General features: G+C 43.7%; 2 protein-coding genes and 1 long non-coding RNA gene across 14 annotated transcripts in view; 2 read left to right on the top strand and 1 right to left on the bottom strand.

Moving 5' to 3' along the window:
• The window catches only part of CYREN (cell cycle regulator of NHEJ), a 75,266-nt gene that overhangs the window by 3,745 nt on the left and 50,907 nt on the right, over nt 1–20,614 (top strand). For 10 of the 12 annotated variants that reach the window (XM_030933102.1, XM_010357985.2, XM_030933104.1 and 7 more), the window contains one exon: nt 107–1,188. The exons of 1 other annotated variant lie outside the window; for it this stretch is intronic. In XM_030933102.1, the coding sequence (XP_030788962.1) occupies nt 107–373 (267 nt within the window). In that variant the 3' untranslated portion in view covers nt 374–1,188. Of the gene's footprint in view, nt 1–106; nt 1,189–20,614 lie in introns of those variants that run through there. One more of the 12 variants, XM_030933106.1, reaches the window with a different exon arrangement.
• TMEM140 (transmembrane protein 140) lies at nt 1,072–20,217 on the bottom strand. The gene is made up of 2 exons (XM_010357989.2): nt 19,964–20,217; nt 1,072–2,555 (listed from the first exon to the last, which is right to left on the bottom strand). The coding sequence occupies exon 2, from the start codon at nt 2,529–2,531 to the stop codon at nt 2,004–2,006; it is 528 nt and encodes a 175-aa protein (XP_010356291.1). The 5' UTR covers nt 2,532–2,555; nt 19,964–20,217; the 3' UTR covers nt 1,072–2,003.
• On the top strand, nt 2,622–4,867 carry LOC115898352. Its single transcript, XR_004058082.1, has 2 exons — nt 2,622–3,114; nt 4,521–4,867. It is a non-coding gene; the product is annotated as an uncharacterized LOC115898352 (long non-coding RNA).

Consider the following 20,614-nt stretch of genomic DNA (forward strand, 5'->3'; position numbering starts at 1 on the left):
CTTTGTAGTTGCTTCTGGATACATCCTGCGTGCGTTACTGACAGACAGACCAGCATGTTAGAGATATGAAACGTATGTTGAGCCTGCCGTTTCCTGTACTCCGCAGAGCCGCAAACAGGAAAAGGCCTGCGAGCAGCCGGCCCTGGCGGGTGCTGATAACCCAGAGCTCTCCCCTCCCTGCTCCTTGTCGCCTCACACAAGTTCTGGGAGCAGCAGTGAGGAAGAGGACAGTGGGAAAGAGGCACTGGCTGCAGGCCTCAGCCCTTCCCAGAGGCCTGGGGATTCCAACTCTGCCTGCAGCAGGAGCCCCAAGGAGGAGGAGGAGGAGGAAGAGGATGTGTTGAAATACGTCCGGGAGATCTTTTTCAGCTAGGGCATAAACTGTGCACTCAACTTTCTGCTGAGAGCAGCTGGAGGACAGCTGAGCTTCCACTGGTGCTGCTGGGCCACCCGCCTGTGGGAACGGGGCTCTCTGTGCTCCTACCTTCGTGCCTTCTTGGGCCTGGCAGATTCACCTCAGGCCAGAAGTCCCAGGACGCTCCAGGCCTTGGGGCTGCCATTCTGAGTGTGCGGAAGGCAGGACTCGAAACAAGATCCCATTCGAATCCCGCTGGATGTACTGAATCCTCTCCCAGCTCTGAGGCTCTGGAATCCCAACTGTCTGTATTAGTCAGTCACCAGGTTCCAGGGAAAATGATGTCATTTGGTGGTCCAACTTACTGGAACCAAAGAGACAGAACTTTTCAAAGAAAAGGATCACTGCCAGGTGCACTGGAATTGCTAGTTTAGTCCACATGATCTCTCCTGGAGGAAGCCTATTTAAAAAATAGTTTCCATCAATCAATGAGCTCCCACCTCTCCAGCCAGCCTAGAAAGCAAACAAGCTGCCCACAGTTCTCTGCCGTGTCTGGGAGGTTGAGGCCACAGTGTTTGGACTGGTAAGCCAGACAGGCCTCCTCCCCCAAGCTGCTACCTTGCTTTCACCTGTACCTTGGTTCCTGGGCAGCTAGTTATAAAGCAAGAGGGGCAGGAGCCCAAAAGAGACACTAAGGACAAGAGATCACACCAGAGTACATGTTTCTGCCTTTGTTTTCAATGTGGTTTTGGTCAGGAATAGATGAGTAAATCATTTGCCATACAGATTTTCCAATACACAGGTGCTGGAAAATACACACAATTCCCCAGTGCTTAAGTTGTGCTAATGTCTTTCCCAGTTCCGGGTTGAGAAGTGGAGGGTGGCAGCGTTTGTATGTGTGCAACTGTCCAGTCCCGATCACACCGAGGATTTGGTGTCCTCCAGGGTCTCATCATGGGAGTGATTTGCTAGCGGATGCCTCTGCCCTGACTGGCTTCAAGTCCAGGGAAGCTTTGAAACAACCAAGGCTTGTCTTTGCGCTCCATGTGTCCTGTCTTTGTTGAGTCACTCAGAGATCACTCCTGGACCTCTGGGGTTGGAATCCCAGTGACGGCTTATGGCGGCCCACTCACCATCGTGGGCTGAGCGGAAGCTCCTTAACCAGGCCCCCAGAGGCACTGAGGTGCTTGGTCTTTTAATATCCTCATTTGTTTCCATAAGTCTTTGCTAGGTTTCAGTTTGGCATTTGGTGAATCAGCCTGGAAGTCTGACCTCATGACAGGAATCACTCCCTCTCCACCCTCCTGAAGCTAGAGGAAGATTTGCTCAGACCCATTAATTAAAGCAGGAATTGGTATGACAATGAGCTGCGTGGTTTTAGGGAGTCCTTGGGAGCCTTGGAAGTCGTGAAGGACAGACAATCCTATACTAAGAAGCCGCAGGTGCCCTGGCTGCCCTTGCTGCCCCTTGGCCTCTTTGACACGGGGGCCCCACCTCCTCTGCAGTAGGTTCCATCTGCTGGAGCTGGAGATCAGTGTTAGCTATAAAATGAGATGGCTGAGCAGATGTGCCACCTCTGACCATGGTTGGAACTGAACCCTTGCAATCACATAAGCCTTTAGCAGCTCTCAAGCTCGCTGTAAGCCCTCTAAGCCCTTAGAGGGAACGTAACTATGGCCATAAGCAAGAGGATGAGTAAGGCCTGGGCGCTGCCCAGAGCTAGAAACCCAGGCCCCGGGAGGGAGAGCCTGACCCACTTCCACACATAGGAGAGGAAGAGGCCCAGGCCGCCGGCCAGCAGCACGGAGGACACAGCCAGGAAGCCCACCGCTAGCTGCCACAATCTGTCATTACCATTGCACCAGGCTAGGAGGAGAGCCTGGAAGGAAAAGAGGGTGAGGACCAGGGCCCCATACACACCAAGCCTGGCCAGGGCCAGGCCAACCGGAGGCACCCCCAGGGCCTCCAGCTCAGGGAACTGGTGACACTGTAGGGTGCCGGCATCCTCATTCCACAGGCAGAAGTTGTAGAAGCCTATTCTCAGGTTGGGCAGGTCAGTGAGGTTCCCAGACTTCCAGAAGAGAGCGTAGAACATCAGGCAGATGACCACAACTGTGAGGACAATGATGCTCACGAACAGCAGCTGGTTGCCCCACTGAGGCCTTGGCCTGGCCATCTCTCCTGCCCTCTGCGGGGGGACCTGTGGGGAGGTCACAGCAGTCAGTCTGTCTCTGCCTCGCTTGCCCCCTGTGTCCTCACAAGCTCATGTTCTCCCTTTGGCATTTCTTATAAACCCATGGCAAGCTTCCCTCCTACCCTGCCCTCCGCCAAGGACCAGAAATCTGAGGTAACTTCGTGCCAGGAACTATTTGCTAGTAAGTCATTAGCTGCCCTCTGATTTGAGGTCTGGAGGAAAAGTCCCAAGCACCTTTGAAAGTGTGAAACATCTTCAACTGAGTGAAGTGCTCCTTAGCCAAAGACTTTGCTTCAGTCCAAATACAACAAACCATTGGAAACAGTGAGGGGATTTCTCAGATCTTTTTTGAAGGTGGGTTTTGACTGAGGTGAAGGGCAAGGCCCACCCTTAATGGGGACCTGAAGGTTGGAGGAAGCTATTGGTTTTCACCACAGCTGCTGAGACAACCACCTGGGGAGCTGTAAGAACTACCCATTGCTGGGCCACAGATCAATCAGAGCCCAACTTCCGTGCTTAGGGCTGGGCACTGGTGTGTTTCTGAAGCCCTGCAGCTCATTCGAAGGTGAGCCTGGGTCAAGGACCACTGACGCACCCACTCTGATTTTACCTGTGGTGCTCTGGGAACTCATTAGTGGGTCAAGACAAGATGTCACCTGGTGATGAAATCCCATCATATACTCATTACTTTAAAAACTAACACAATTTTTTTCCTGACAATGGTAGTATATGTTAATTATAGAAAACTTAGAAGTTTTTGTTTGTTTGTTTGTTTGTTTTTGAGGTGGAGTCTCGCTCTGTCACCCAGGCTGGAGTGCAGTGGTGTGATCTTGGCTCACTACAACCTCTGCCTCCCGGGGTCAAGCGAGTCTCCTGCCTTAGCCTCCCGAGTAGCTGGGACTACAGGCACCCGCCACCAAGCCTGGCTAATTTTTGTATTTTTGGTAGAGATGGGTTTCACCATGTTGGCCAGGCTGGTCTTGAACTCCTGACCTCAAATGATCCACCCACCTTGGCCTCCCAAAGTGCTGGGATTACAGGCATGAGCCACCATGACTGGCCAGAAGATATTTTTAAAATAATAATAAAAAAGATAACCTTTTATCCCACCATACACATAAAACCACTGTTAATAGTCTACCAATATTTTCTTCCTGTGCTGATGTATTTTTACATACTCATGGTGTTGAACGTAATGTTTTTCTCTAGATTTAGTAAACATTTTTCAAAGCTGTTAAATATTCTTCAAAAACACGATCAATGGCTATGTAATAGTTCATGTGGAATCATCCATTACACTATTATTAGACAAATTGTTTCCACTTTTTACCATTATAAGTGGTCAGTGAAGATGCTGTGTGAATCGTGTTTGGAATCTGATTTTTCTCAGGTGATCTACCTATAAGTGCAATAATTGGATCAAGGGTAGAAATATCTTTTAGTGATCTTACTAAATACTGCCTAACAGGCCTACAGAAAACTTGCTAATCATAGTCCCTCTAGTTGTATATAAAAGTGCCGACTTTGTTATACTCTTAAAAAATTCTTTTCACTCCTTTTTAAATCAGAAGGGCTTTGTCCAGTTGGCCTCTGAAACAGTGGTCTGCACACTGTACCTTTACATACATGTATTTTTCAATATGGGAAAAGGTTTGGCTGATATGGTTTGGCTGTGTCCCTACCCAAATCTCATCTTGAATTGTAGCTCCCATAATCCCCACATCGTGGGAGGGACCCAGTGGGAGGTAATTGGATCATGGGGATGGGTCTCCCCCATATTGTACTCATGGTAGTAAGTCTCATGATATCTGATGGTTTTATAAAGGGCAGTTCCCCTACACATGTTCTCCTGCCTGCTGCCATGTAAGATGTGTTTTTGCTCTTCCTTTGCCTTCCGTCATGATTGTGAGGCCTCCCCAGCCATGTGGAAATGTGAGTCCATTAAATCTCTTTTTCTTTACAAATTACCAGGTATCTCTTCATAGCAGTATGAAAATGTACTAATACAACAGCATTCACACCGGGAAGTGACTAGGAACACAGAGCTTCAAGCTTTGTGAGGCACGAGGTACTGGGGCCATGATACCAAGTGGCCTCCTGGAAGCCCTGGCAAGGAGTCCCAGGTGATGTTCAGCAGCAAAATGAGTGGTGGCCCTGGAAAGGGACCTGAAAACTACACAGCCCTGATGATCAGCTTCTGAGGAGACCCCTCTGGGGGAAAAGCCCCCTCCTCTTTCCCAGAGCTGACTGGAAGGTCTGTCCCATTCCACAAACTGCATTTGTTACAGGAAGGGACCAAGTGGGGGAAAAAAAAAACATGGAACAGGCTGAGAGAGAGGGCGGCTCCATTCAAAGGACCTATGCCAAAAATGAGAATAAAGATTGACCAGCGACTTCTTTGGTAGAGACCTGGGCACCCTGGCCAGTGAAGAGCTGGGGCCTGTGAGCACAGCTCTGGGCTCAGCAGCACTGGGCAGTCTGCCCAGTCCTGCCCATGGCTTTTGCTCCAGAGGAGCCCAGTGGGGACAGTCGGAGTGGAGGAGTGAGGGGCTGTCCCAGCGGAAGCCCTGGCTGCTGCCTTGGGTGGCACTGTTTCTCAAATGCTCTGGAGGCCCCAGAGGGCCAAGGGTCTGAAGACGGGTTTGAATGGAGTTGAGAGATTCTTGGAGCAATGATGCTTGTTACAGAAGGATTTACTGGGAACTGAAAAGGTGGCATTAGTCTGGGATGATAAGGAGTTTTAACCCTTTGAGTCCATGGTATGGGAAAAATTGCCATCGGGAACATACTTTGTATGGTTTTGCTTATTTAGTAAATGTTTGTAAAAGCCTATATCTGTGCTTTTAATGGGTTTGGGTATTTTAGGGTGTGGAATAGATTTCCAGGACTTCTCTGATTTATGACGTCATGCTGTGGAAAAGAAGGTTTGACTTCCTCCATTGTTCAGGACCAACTGGGAAGGGACTTGGGGATGCCTTTGTTTAAACACTCCCTCTCACTTTTCCCATTTGAATTCTGTTACACTGGGGTTCCAAAAAAAAATTATTAAACATTTTGCTTTGAAAACAGAGCTCCCTTTTTAAAAATTAATGTGGCTTCTCAGGGGGAGATTGCATCAGCCACCTTGCGGCAGCTCCTGCGAGGCGCCAGGAGTCTTTGTTTTGACTTCCTCATTTTCTCTCAACTGACCTTTTAATGTAGAGGAAAACAAAACGAGCCAAGAAGCCCAGGACCAGGCATATGGAGAAGGTGGTGGCCCCTCAACCTTTTTATATTCAGTCCCAGCTCCTATGAGGCTCGCCACCATCTGGTGCGACTTGGAACTTAAAAACTTGGAATTCTCTAGTGAGGCCCAGCTTCCACTCTTGCCTTGTGCAGTCCAGCACCTGCTTAGCTGCTCAGGCTGTGTATGAATACATTCCCATCTGCCCATCCTCAGCCACCCCCCAGCTCCTAAATTCCTACCCTACTTTCTGCTTCTCTAAATCCGATCCATGCAGCATGAGCATTCCTGGGCTCCTTCAGCCCACACTCTGGTTTAGCTCTAAATTAGGATTTATTCTCCACTCTAGTGTCACATCTCTGAGGAACAATTTTCATCTGTTTTGTTATTCTGATATGCAGTAGGCACTTTTTTTTTTTTTTTTTTTTAATGAGTGAATGAAAATGCTACATAGTCTCCAGAGTTCTTCCATGTACAAATCTTGGTTACACATCTTAGGACAGCAGAGCTGCTTGAGGGAGAGCTGTGTTTAATGTCACATGCATGTTCAGCACAGTGCTGGCGTGGCCCATCCATGCTTTCTATTGAACTATGGACAGATTTCAGGAACTTGTGCATGGAGAGGGTGGAGGTTAGTGCTCGCTTCTTTCCCTAAACTTTGTGCAGTGACAGCATATGGATCTTTGGTTGGAAACCCCAGGCCTACCCTGTTTTTTGTTTTGTTCTTAAACAATCCTGATAATGACACTTCCACCACAATGAGCTTATAAATGCCCTTTAATGGTAAGCCAATGTTTCCTTCAGAGAGCAGAGGGGAGACTGCTGAGTCACTGTGACCATTTTTAGATAAACTTTTTCCTGTTTATAATAAAATAACATGCTGATTTTAGGAAACTGGAAAATACATGAAACTGCAGAGAAAAGACTAAAAGTCATCTATATTTCAGGTCGTAGAAATAACCACTCTGAACAGCACACTTCTTTTTACAGTATTGTTTTACACTGTTGGGATTACATAAAATACATGTTTGTATCCCACTTCGTGAACGTCATTCTAAGTGAACTAGAAATGTTACCTAAACATTATTTTATGGGCTGCATATAGCTGTATCAAAGTTTATGTTTTATACATAGATGCTTTGTAACATTATTTTGTTATGTTATGAATGCTATGGTGAATACTTTTGTGAATCAACTTAATGTTTCCACCAGCAGTTTCAGCGAGTGCCTGTCTTATCCCATCCTCCCCAGTATTGCATATTCTTGAGTCTTTTATTCTTTGATAATGACAAATGATGAATCAGTGATAGTTTTTCTCCATACTGAGTAAAATTTAACATTTTCAAGTGTTTGTTGACCATTTGTATTTCTTCTTTTATGAAGTGCTGTCAGTTGTTTTGCTATTTTACAAATAATTTTGAGTTTCAGTTTTTGTTTGTTGGTTTGTATGAACCCTTTAAAAATAAAGGCTGTTAGCCTTTTGCCATCGTAGTTGTGACAATAAAGTATAATCCTTTTCTGCACTAGGTCCTCTGGACCAAGATGCAGATTTAGACTCCAGGTCAGCATGTAATTTGACCACTGTCACTCGAGAGTCACAGCCTGAGCAGGGCCTTAGGAGGGAGATGATTTCTGCTTAAAGGCGACACAAATTCCTAGTTAGGGAAATAGAAGGAAAGTATTCTCAGGAGATTAATTTAAGGCAGCTTTTTTGTTTGTTTAAGCATCTCTAACATTTTCATACCATTAAGGGAGAATGGGATGGGGGCTGAAAGAGACACAAGTATTGTATCATTTAATTCTAAATTATGTATTTGTCAGGTTCTTATTGAAAGAGTGACATTTTCAAAAGGATCAAGATAGCCATCTAAACGCAGGTAGTATGTGCCTCCACTGTGGTGAGAAACCAGAATAGTAAGTGGATCCATTTTGAACAGATTGTCTAGGAGAGAATGCTAGGATAAACCATAAAAGATACGGGAAACATGAGAAGTAAGGAGAGGGTTTGAGGCAGCTTGCCCAGCTGGGAACTGACTGAGAGTCGGGAGAGGCTCCTGATGTGGGGAAACAGTAAGAGAGAGCCCCCTAGGGCTCCCAAACAATCTTCTACAATCTTGGCCACAGAAGGAAACCTTGACCCCCTGGGCCAGGGCCTGGGCCTGACATTCAGAGCTGTCTAAACATTGCACAGAGGCATTGCTCCAGAAAGGAAACCAATGCAAAATCTCACATGCATCTGAACTTGGAGCGGCCTCAGCAGGGTGCCATTTTGAGAGCTTAGATACTGGGACTCGACAGACATGGCTCTTGCTCCCGAGCTGCTCCAAGGAGGGAGACAGGAGAGCAGGTGCTCCCATGCCCCCCTGGGAGGGTCTGCTGCCCTTTTGTGTGCTGCTATTGAGACAGATGTGAGTAGACACCTCTCCCCACAACTTCTTTTCAGCACTGCTTGTCTGGGAGGGACACTATGATCCCAGGCCCAAAGTGGCATTTTGAGAATTTAATGCTGGGCTGCATCCCCCTCCCAGCCTGAGTTTGGGCTGATGAGGCTGCAGCTGCCTCCTGGCTAAGGAAGGATAGGGAAATCAGGCCATCCTACACTTACCTAGGACAAGACCCACTGCCCTGCTGTGGGCTACTGTGAGACCGAGTTGTGCCTGGCCTGTGTGTTCCACAGCTTATTGCCAATGCTGCTTGCTTTTAAGGTGCTCCACCCTCTCTGGTCTCAGGCTCCATTTGCTATTTTGAGAGTTTAATATTGGGCTGCACCTCTCCCTGGAACTGAGATTGGGCTGGTGCAGCTGTAGCTGCCACCCAGCCAAGGATTAATAGGGAAATGAGGCTGTGCTATTGTGGGCGGCAAGCCACCCAGGTGCCGAGGCAGGAGACCGAGGGCACGAGCTGTTCCAGTATAATAAAATATATAAAATAAGAATAGTTATACTAGATACCGATAATATGATTATATGTGAATATCATTGATCATTAGTTTGTAACAATTACTCTTTATTCCAGTATTATAATAATCCTCACTCTACAATCATAACCTAGGAAAAACCAGGCCATACAGAGATAGGAGCTGAGGGGACGTAGTGAGAAGCGACCAGAAGACAGGAGTGCAAGCCTTCTGTTATTCCCAGACAGGGCCACCAGAGGGCTCCTTGGTCTAGCGGTAATGCCAGCATCTGGGAAGATGCCCATTACCAAGTGGACTGGTCTAGCGGTAGCGTCAGTGCCAAGGAAAAACACCCGCTACTTAGCAGACTGGGAAAGGGATTCTCCCTTTCCCCGGGGGAGTTTAGAGAAGACTGTACTCCTCCACTTCTTGTGGAAGGCCTGACATCAGTCAGGCCCGCCCGTAGTTATCCGGAGGCCTAACCGTCTCCCTGTGCTGTGCTTCAGTGGTCACACTCCTAGTCCACTTTCATGTTCCATCCTGTACACCTGTCTCTGTCTTCTAGATAGCAGTAGCAAAATTAGTGAAAGTACTAAAAACCTCCAATATGAAGAAATAATGGCGTAGGCTGTGTCCTCTCTCTCTCGCTCTCTGTCTCTCCGCCGCGGCTGCCAAACAGGGAAGGTCCTCCTGTCCAGTGGACACGTGACTCACGTGACCTTGCCAATCATTGGAGATGACTCACATTCCTTACCCTGCTCCTTTGTCTTGTATCCAATAAACATCAGCACAGCCTGGCATTCAGGGCCACTACTGGTCTCTGCATCTTGGTGGTAGTGGTTCCCTGGGCCCAACTGTCTTTTATCTCTTTGTCTTGTGTCTTTATTTCTACAATCTCTCATCTCCGCACACAGGGAGAAAAACCACCGACCCTATGGGGCTGGACCCTACACCTATGCACATTTAGGTCAATACCCACTGCTCTGCGACATGCTGCTGTTGAGACTGAAATGCGAGCAGACCTCCTTCCCCACAGCTTCTTGCCCATGCTGCCTGCCTGGAAGGAGCCCTGCCCTCTTTGTCACAGGCCCAAGGTGCCATTTTGAGAGTTTAATGCTGGATTGTACACCACTTCTTGATGAGTTCAACTTGATGTGGCTGCAGCTGCTGCCCGGCCAAGGAAGGACAAGGAATCCATGCTCTCCCACACATACCTAGGACAATACCCAATGCTTGCTACTGGTTGCTATGAGACCGACTCAGGTAGACCACACTCCCTACAGTTTCTTGCCCATGCTGCTCACCTGAGAGGGGCCTCACCTTCTCTGGTCAGAGGCCCACAGCTGGCACCATTTTGAGGGTTTAATGCTGTTTCACAATCAGTCTGAATGTGAGGCAATGTGGCTGCAGCTGCCACCCAGGTAGGAAAGGGACAGGGAAGACCAAGCTCTCCTAAGCACACTTAGAACAATGCCCACCACCACCCTGCTACAGGTGGCTGTGAGACTGGGGAGTAACTCACCCAACCCATCACAGCTTCCAGCAACACCAACATGGACTGCTTGGATCCCAGTTGGCTGCTTCAACACTGCTACTGCCATCACTCACATGACACCACCTGCTCAGGGGCTAGAGTTCATGCCCACACACTAGGCTCACCACTCCCACTACTAGCTTCTAAGCAAGCCATGTGGAGGCCCAAGAATCAGACCTCCAGGACCCACTAACCACCAGAGCCAGCATAAGCTGCTGTGGGGACTAAAAATGGCACCCTCACCCCACTGTTGCCACCACTGGGGCCCAAAGGCATCCAAGTTGGCATCCAAGTCCCCAGCTAAACTTCTGGGGACTTAGTCTCAGCTAATTACTGTACTCTATCCCACTGAGGAGATCACAGAGACCACTGACCCTAGGTACTGCCGAAGAAGTCAGAAAGATCACACTGCTGCAGGCATCCAAAATCAAAGTCAAAGTATCTTAATCAACAACATACATACATCCTCCGGAAAAAGTTCCCCCTTGTGAAAGCAATTTCAAAAAATTGGAACAAGCAACTGCTACATCAGATGCAAAGAAATCAATGAAAGGATACAGGAAACATGTAAAAGAGAAATATGGCACCATTGTATTAGTCTATTTTCACACTGCTGATAAAGACATACTTGAGACTGGGAAGAAAAAGAGGTTTAATTGGACTTACAGTTTCACATGGCAAGGGAGGCCTCAGAATCCTGGCAGGAGGTGAAACACACTTCTTACATGGTGGCAGCAAGAGAAAATGAGGAGGAAGCAAAAGCGGAAACCCTGATGAACCCATAAGATCTCATGAGACTTATTCATTATCATGAGAATAGCATGGGAAAGACCAGCCCCCATGATTCAATTACCTGGGTCCCTTTTCACAACATGTGGGAATTATGGGAGCTACAATTCAAGTTGAGATTTGGGTGGGGACACAGTCAAACCATAACAATCATCAAAGGACCACAACAACTGTCCAGCAGCAGCAGATCCCAGTCAAAGAGAATTCTTCAAAATGCCCATAAAGAATTCAAAATATTGATTTTAAAGAAGCTCAATGAGGTACAAGAGAAATCTGAAAACTAATACAAAGAAATCGGAAAATTAATCCAGGATATAAATGAGAAATTTATCAAGGAGATAGACATCTTAAATAAAAACAAGCAGAAATTCTGGAACTAAAAAATTCATTAAAGGAAATACACCATATACTCAAAAACTTTAATAGTAGACTACACCAAGCAGAAGAAAGAATCTCAGAACTCGAAGACAGGACTTTTGAAATAATCCAGTCAGACAAAAATGAGGAAAAAAGGATAAAAAAAGAATGAATAAAGCCTTTGAGATTTCTGGGACTACAAGAAGTAACTGAACTTATGAATTATTGGTATTTCCGAAGGGGAAGAGATATTAGAAAGTTTGGAAAATATATGTAAAGAAATAGACATCCAGTTACAGGAGGCCCAGTGATCCCCAGGAAGATATACTGCAAAAGGACCTCACCATGGCATATTCAAAATGTCTGAAGTCAAGTGAAAGAAAGAATTTTAAAATCAGCAAAAGTGACTAGTCACTTATAAAGGAAATCCCAAATCCCATCAGACTAATTGAGGACTTTTCAGCAGAATCCTTACATGCCAGAAGACAAGGGGATGGCATTTTCAAAGTGCTAAAGAAAAAAAACAAAAAAACAAAGTGTCTGTCAACCAAGAATTTTGTATCCTGCCAGAATAAGCTTTATGAAAGGAGAAATAAAGTCCTTCTCATACAAGCAAATGCTGAGGGAATTTGTCACCACTAGACTGGTACTACAGGAAATGCTCAAAAGGATCCTAAACATTGAAATGAATGGTGTTTTTAATTATTTTTGATGCAGGGTCTTGTTTTGTCACTCAACGTGGAATGCAGTAGTGCAATCATAGTTCACTGCAGCCTTGACCTCCTGGGCTCAAGCAGTCTTCCTGCCTCAGCCTTTTGAGTAGCTAGAACTACAGACACATGTCACCATGCCCAGTTAATTTTTAATTTTTTTGTAGAGACAGGATCTTGCTATTTTGCACAGGTTGTTCTTGACCTCCTGGCATCAATTAATCCCCCTGCCTGGCATCAATTAATCCCCCGCCTAGCATCCCAAAGCACTGGGATTAAAGGCATGAACCACCATGCCCAGCCAAAAGGTTGATATTCACCATCACAAAAACATACAGAAATATAAAACTCATAGTTTGTATAAAACAATCATACAAAGGAAGAGAAAGGAATCAAATGGCAACATGACAGAATTTCATCAAAACACAAAGTCAAAAAGGCAAAGACAAATAATTTATAAAACAACTTGAAAACAATAATGTAACAGAAACAAAGTCTCACAGATCCATATTAACCTTGAATGTAAATGGATTAAATGCTCCACTTAAAAGATACAGATTGGCAGAATGGATTAAAAAACATGATCCAATTACATGTTGCTTACAAGAAACTAACCTTACCCATAAAGACATGTAGACTGAAAACAAAGGGGTGCAGAAAGATATTCCATGTAATTAGAAACCAAAAGCAAGCAGGCATAGATATACTTATGTCTGATAAAACAGATGACTTTAAATTAAAAGTAGTAAGAAAAAAAAGATAAAGAAGGTCATTGTGTAACGATGTAGGGATAAATTCATCAAGAGGATATAACAGTCCTAAATATATATGTACCCAACATTTAAGCACTGAGATTCACAAAACAAGTATCACTAAAGAAAGAGGTAGACAGCAATACGATAATTGTAGGGGACTTTAACACTCCACTCACAACACTTGACAGATCATTGGGACAGAAAATTAACAAAGAAACATTGAACTTAAATTGAACTTTAGACCAAATGGACTTATAAAACATTCTACCCAACAACTACAGAATATACATTATTTTTGTCAGCACATGCAACATTCTCCAAGATAGATCACATGTAAGGCCACAAAAGAAGTTTTAACAAACTTTTTAAAAATTGAAATTATATCAAGTATCTTCTCAGACCACAGTGGGATAAAACTAGAAATTAATACCAAGAGGAACTTTGGAAACTATATAGATACATGGAAATTAAATAGCATACTCCTGAACAATTACTGGGTCAATGAAGAAATTAAGACAAAAACATCTTTGAAATGAATGCAAAACCACATAGTACTAAATCCTGCAGGTTACAGCAAAAGAAGTGCTTAGTGGGAAGTTTATAGCATTAAATGCCTAAATCAAAAAATTAGAAAGATCATGAGTTAACAACCTAACATTGCACCTCAAGGAATTAGAAAAGGAACAAACCAAATCCAAAGTTAGCAGAAAAGAAATAGCAAAGATCAGAGCAGAAGTAAATGAAATAGAGAAAAGAAATTTACAAAGGATCGATGAAACTAAAAGTTCATTTATTAGTTCTTTGGATCAATGAAACTAAAAGCTGATTATTTGAAAAGATAAACAAAATTGATAAACCACTAGCTAGACTAACCAAGAAGAGAGAAGATCCAAATAAACACAATCAGAAGTGAAAAAGACATTACAACTGATATCATAGAAATACAAAAGATCATCAAGAACTATTATGAACAACAACATGCTCACAAACTAGAAAAACTAGAGGAAATGGATACATCCCTGGAAACACAAAAACCCCCAAGATTGAACCAGGAAGAAACAGAACTTATAAACAGACCAATAATGAGTAGTGGGATTGACTCAATAATAAAAAAACTCCCAAGAAAGTTTAAGACTAGATGTATTCACAGCCAGATTCTACCAAACATACAAAGAAAAACTAATATGAATAATCCCGAAACTATTACAAAAATCAAGGAGGAAGGAATTCTCCCTAACTCATTCTCTGAGGTCGGGGTCACCCTGATACCAAAAACCAGACAAGGACACAACAGAAAACGAAAACACAGCCCAATATCCCTGATGAATGTAGATGCAAAAATCCTCAACAAAATACTGGTAAATCCAATTCAACAGAACATCAAAAAGGTAATACACTATGATCAGATGGGATTTATTGCAGGGATGCAAGGATGGTTCAACATATGCAAATCAATAAATATGATACCCTGGGTTGCTGGATTGCATGGTAGTCCTATTTTCAGTTCTTTGAGAAATCTCCATACTATTTTCCCTAAAAGTTGTACTAATTTGCATTCCCACCAACAATGTATAAGCATTCCCTTTTCTCCACATCCTTGACAGTATCTGTTGTTTTTAGACTTTTTTTTTTTTTTTGGAGATGGAGTCTTGCTCTGTCGCCTAGGCTGGAGTGCAGTGGCGTGATCTCAGTTCACTGCAACCTCCGCCTCCCAGGTTCAAGCGATTCTCCTGCCTCAGTCTCCTGAGTAACTGGGACTATAGGCACGCGCTACCATGCCCAACTAATTTTTGTATTTTTAGTAGAGATGGGGTTTCACCATGTTGGCCAGGATGGTCTCAATCTCCTGATCTCATGATCTGCCCACCTTGGCTTCCCAAAGTGCTAAGATTACAGGCATGAGCCACCACGCTGGCCTAGACTTTTTAATAATGGTCATTATGACTGGTGTAAGGTGGCATCTCATTGTGGTTTTAATTTGCATTTCTCTGGTGATTAGTGATGTTGAGCATTTTTTCATATGTTTCTTGGCCACTTGTATGTCTTCCTTTGGAAAATGTCTGTTTATGTCCTTTGCCCACTTTTTAATGGGGTGTTTTTTTCTTGTTGAGTTGTTTGTGTTCCTTGTAGATTCTAGATATTAGTCCTTGGTCAGATGCATAGTTTGGCAGCCCCTTCCCCACCGGGCACCACCAGCAGCAGTTGCTATCATGGCCCTGAGGACTGCCTCATGGAACTTACATGTTTTAATTTTGCTGCTGTTAAACATTACACACTTTGCAGATTTTGCAGAGTAGAATATTAAAAGAAATAAACAGGTAAGCCATTGGGTTCCTAGGGCCTTTCTTTTCATAATGATTTCAGAAAGCGAAAGGGGACCAGGGAGGGAAGAACTTGCTTTGATAAGCCTCTTTGATCAGTGGAAGGTGTCTGAGAAGGAATCTAATTTTAGTGAGAACTTATTAATAATTAAAAACAGACCTCAAAATCTCTTGAGAATTTACTATATGCCAGGCTTTGTGCTAAGCACTTAACAGGTATTATCTTATTAATTTCTTATAACCATGTGGGGTGGAGTTACTGTTTTCATCTTCATTTTCCAGAGAAGAAAACAGGCCTAGTGAGGGTCAATAACTTGTCCAAATTTGCACAGCCAGTGAATGGTGGAGCCTGTCAGGCTGCATTGTTAATCACCATGAGGATCTACCTCTAACTGGGGGTCTGGCCCTTTACATTCATTTACTCATTTAATCTTCACAACACCCTTGTGTGGACATTATTGTCACTGTCCACATTTGATGTAGTGAAGATAGTGTGGAATACTGGTTCTGAGCATGGACCTTGAAGCTATGGCTTCTGGGTTCAAGACCCTGCTCTTCCATTTACCAGCTGTGTGACTTTAGTTACTTAACATCCTTCTGCCTAGATGTCTCATCTGTAAAATGGCTCTAATTATATAACTTATTTTGTAGATGTTATGGAAATTAAATGAAGTAATTTGTGCATGGCACTTAGAACATGACCTGGTAAGTATTATTTAAATTATTACTACTATAGAGAGAAAACTGAGGCTCAGACAAGTTAAGCCCAGGCTACCAGCTTGACAGTGGTGAAATTCTAGGAAGACAAATAGTGCCAGGGTTCATTCCCAGAGATGAACTCTAGGAAGCTGGCCTCATTTATGTTTGGTTGTGATGACTCCAGCATGCAGCTGCCCTGTTGAGAGGTAGCACAGTGTGGTGGTAAGGAGCATGGGTTTTAGAGCCAGATGACCTGGGAGCATGTTGCTGTTCTGCCACTCACAAGTCATGTGACCCTGGCAAGTTACGTAGCCAGCCTGAGCCTCACATCCTCATCTGTGATGCGTCAGTTGTCACGTTCCTCATGGGCTGTTGTGAGACTGAAGGAAGTTCACTCACATACAGAGGGCTTGGGGCCTGACACAAACTGGGTCGATGTGTCTGGTCTGGTCATGATGCTGAAGCAATAGCTCAGGGGGATAAACGGGAATTGATGGAGAGTCAGGTAGAGATGGTTGGGTGTGTCGCCTGAACGGAGAGAGAACTGGGAAGGAAATGTTAGCAGAATAAAGCCGGGGCAACAGAACTTGCCAGGGCATAGAACAAGGGTGCAGGTTTACTTGTCGGAGGCCACCAGTCCTGGCTAAAATATTTCTGGTGGAACACATTGACGATCATTGTGTTCATGGTTTGGGTGTAGCTGTCACAAAAATAAAAAGGGAAGAAGAAAGAGAAATGCGTCATTTTTCCTTTGACAGAAACATGAAGTCCAGGTTCTAATTTTTTTCAAAACAGGGCTACTGCAGTGTTTTTCAACAGTGTATATAGGTGGTGGCAGCTCCTGGATTTCACAGTATTTTCTGTGGACAGCCATCCCAACCACCAAGTTTTTTATGAATGCTGTGATGTTTTGATTTTCTTAATTATTCTATGTAAATAAAACAGCTTTATCAGACGAAATAGGACTATACCATGAGACTGTAACATAAAGTCAGAAGCATGAGTCCAGGCACCCAGTTAACAAGCCACTGAGATAGCTGTTTAAATGATTCCATTAATATTAGTTAACTTCCTATTTGTGCAATTGTTTTGTTGATTATTAGCTCTCACTAGCAGATAATCCAAGTGGGAACAAAAGTTACAAAAAGTTTAGAGGGAGAAGAAGATCCTTAAAAATGAGAAAATGTCTACAAATGGCCCATTCTAATTTGTTTGTTTGCTTGAGACAGAGTCTCGCTCTGTCGCCCAGGGTAGAGTGCAGTGGCAGCATCTTGGTTCACTGCAATCTCTGCCTTCCGGGTTCAAGCAATTCACCTGCCTCAGCCTCCCGCCACCACGCCCAGCTAATCTCATTTGGTTTCTGTTGGCAGGACTCCATGGTCCAGTTTATGGGCAGCTAAGATTCACAAGATTCAGTGTTTGAGAATCAGTAGTACCAGAAACTAGTGATTGCCTTGCCTTTGGCTGTCAATGGTTAGTTTTCCTGCTCCAGCCCTCTCTTCTGCAATTACAAAGGCAATCTGCCACCCAAGACTTCGACTGATGGGGTCAGCATTTCATCTTGTAACTCTATTAGTGAAACATTTTGGATGACTGCCTGAATCAGAGGCCCTGGGGAATCAGTGCCAGGACAAACCAGGTGCCTGCTCTCATTGAGCTTGTACTCTAGTTCGGAAGGCAAACACCAAACATATTTTTTAAAAGATAATTATAATTTTTGAAAAGCTTTGGGAAGGAAATAAACAGGGTGAGTGAGGGAGAGAAACTGGCAGGAGGAAGTGATGACTAGATTATAAGGTCGGGGAAAGCCTGTCTTTAGAACAGACATTTGTTTTGCGTCCTGAAAGTGTTCTTCATTAACTAATGTTGAAGCAATTGATTAGCTAACTAGAAAAGAGAAATAAAACTATTTTAGGTCCTCATCTCACTCCACATACCCAAATAAATTTCACATGGATCCAAGAGTGAAAGGTAAAACCATAAAAAGAATCAAAGATCTGGAAAAAAGGATATATTTGATTTATGAGTGAAAAATAAAATTTGGAACTTAAGAGCAAATGGAAACTACAAAGAAAGAATTGCACAGGCTTAACTATTCTAAAATCTAGATTTCTATTCACCAAAAACAACATAAATATAATTAAAAGTCAGTGAGCATATGGAAAATACCTATCACAACTATGAAATGACTAATGTACTTAATGTTTAAAATGTTTATGCAAACTGTGAAAAAAGATTAAACCTCATTAAAAATGGACAAATATGAAGAGATAATTCACAAATAATGCAAAGTAGTTAACTAACATGAAAAAAAATTCTGTAACTTTTTTAAAGATACGCCAAATAAAGTAACCTGAGTTTCCCTGTCAACACTGCAGGTAAAAATACTTGATGATACCAAAAGTCTATGGTAAAACTGGCATTCTCACACAGTGATGGTGGATGTGAACATCTATCTGTACACACTTTCAGGGAGGCAGATTGGCAATACACATTAAAAACCCTAAAAACAGTCATATCTCTTTGGCCCACTTTTATAAATCTATCCTAAGATAGCAGTCAGAAATCCAGTCAATAATTTATACATAGGAATGTTCAGCACAGCATTACTTTTGGCACAAAATGGGAAGCGGCTTGAAAGTCCAATATTAGAAGTCAGCTATGACGTATCAAGGATAAAATACTATGCATCTTTTAGAAAAAGCAGGTATAGGCCGGACGCGGTGGCTCAAGCCTGTAATCCCAGCACTTTGGGAGGCCGAGACGGGCGGATCACAAGGACAGGAGATCGAGACCATCCTGGCTAACACGGTGAAACCCCGTCTCTACTAAAAACTACAAAAAACTAGCCGGGCGAGGTGGCGGCGCCTGTAGTCCCAGCTACCCGGGAGGCTGAGGCAGGAGAATGGCGTGAACCCGGGAGGCGGAGCTTGCAGTGAGCTGAGATCCGGCCACTGCACTCCAGCCTGGGTGACAGGGCGAGACTCCGTCTCAAAAAAAAAAAAAAAAAAAAAAAAGAAAAAGCAGGTATAAAATCACTCTACCTAGTGTGCCTACATTCATATAAAGAGGCATAAGAGAAAGAGACTAAAGAAGTATTTGAAAATGTTAATGTTAGCTGTGGTAGCTCTGGGTAGTGACATTACAGGCAATTGTTCTCTATTTGCATTAAAATATTTTTAGAATTATGGGCTACATTTATAAAAAAAAAATTTATAAAACAGACAATCAAAAGAACCTTAGTAATTAGATAAAGCAGGGACTAAGCTGGAAAGAAAGTTGAGAAAGGGGAATATGTGCAAGATTGAAAAAATATCTCATGGTCCGAGTCTCAGACCTGAGATTTTGGGGAAGGGGGTATGGGAAGTTGATATTGAAAAATGCTCTTCAGTTATCATGAGGGAAGAAAAGAAGGAAATATGTGTCTTTTCCCTCTTTCAAAGGAGCCTTTGATTTTATAGGCAAAGAAGCATAGTGGAAGTTATTAGGGAAACTAAGCCCACATTAAAAAAATCTCTTAAAATATGCACCAAGAGAACTAAAATACCACCATGGATTTCCATTGGGGCATGAGAAGCAATCTGGTCTAATAACTAATATAAGATCTAAACATCTCTTAGGTCCTATTCTTTGAGGCAAGAACACAAGTTTTTCTGTTGATATTAATTTTCGGTGTGTATTTTAAAGTTTTATGATGTGTTCATAACTACCTTTGAATAGTGGTTTAGTTAGTGGTGGTCGGTGATCTGCTTTTGTTTGCCTGTTTCTGATGAACAGTGTGTCGCACCAGCCACAGCCATGTCCTTGTACACACTGTGTGCAAGACTCTGCTGTGCGTAGTCAGCCCTGCATCATTTCTAACCAGTTACACTGGCCTTACTTTCATCATCTTTGAGGCCAGAGCTACACATGTTGATGCTGCAGAGTGGAAGGAAGGAGAGCAGAGAGTAAAGGGGTTAGATTATGTAGATTATACAGACGTGAGGGAGGGAAGGTCAGAGATACTGAACAACCAGTGAGTTCCCCTATGCGGATTGCCAGAACGTGAAATATCTGAGAAGAAAACAAAATTGTCTTACAAGGTAGTGGACGTCTGGGTAAGCTGTGATGCTTGCTGGATCAGTACTTACAGAAAGCAGGTGAAGAGCCGACAGGAACAATGAAAAGGAGAAGCAGGAAATTAGGGTTGGTTATTTGAATCTTCCTTCTCGCTGGCTTTCTAATGTCAGACTCCAGAAAGGAGGAGTGGAAGGGAAATGGCAGGAGGATGCAGCCTTGAGCTGGTGCCCTCTCGCATTCACAGTTGTGCCTAGTAAACAGCTCTCTGAACTTTGGTACATTTGTTCTGACTGATGTCACTATCAGCTGATTTCACTTTCGTTTCCTAACGTGCCAGTGACCCATGACTTTTCAGAAATGAGGTATGTAAACAACTTTTTACTGTGCATCATGACATACTCTTTACTCACACTGTAGCTGGCAAACCAACTGATTTAAAGAGCCAGGAAATGTCTTGATTATATCACACAATAATTCCAGAAAGGGAAGTAGCTGAAGAACTCTCGAAGCTCCCAGTGATTTAAACTGCAAGATAAACACAGCCATGAATTTTATTCAGAAGAAACCCCTCAGGATCATCTGGTCCAAGCTCTCAGCCAGTGTGGCAGTCAGGACCCAAGTCACCTCCTACTTATTCTCTTGGGAAGCAGCTATGCCATCTGTCCCCCCATACCCTTTCAGAGATCAGTTTTGTAATGATGACTGGGCTTCTCTGGACACAA

The sequence above is a fragment of the Rhinopithecus roxellana genome, chromosome 6 (assembly GCF_007565055.1).
Source record: "Rhinopithecus roxellana isolate Shanxi Qingling chromosome 6, ASM756505v1, whole genome shotgun sequence".
NCBI classification, from domain to species: domain Eukaryota; kingdom Metazoa; phylum Chordata; class Mammalia; order Primates; family Cercopithecidae; genus Rhinopithecus; species Rhinopithecus roxellana.

Excerpts from the sequence above, each read along its gene's own strand:
- TMEM140 (XM_010357989.2), bottom strand. The coding sequence starts at position 2,531 with ATGGCCAGGCCAAGGCCTCAGTGGGGCAACCAGCTGCTGTTCGTGAGC.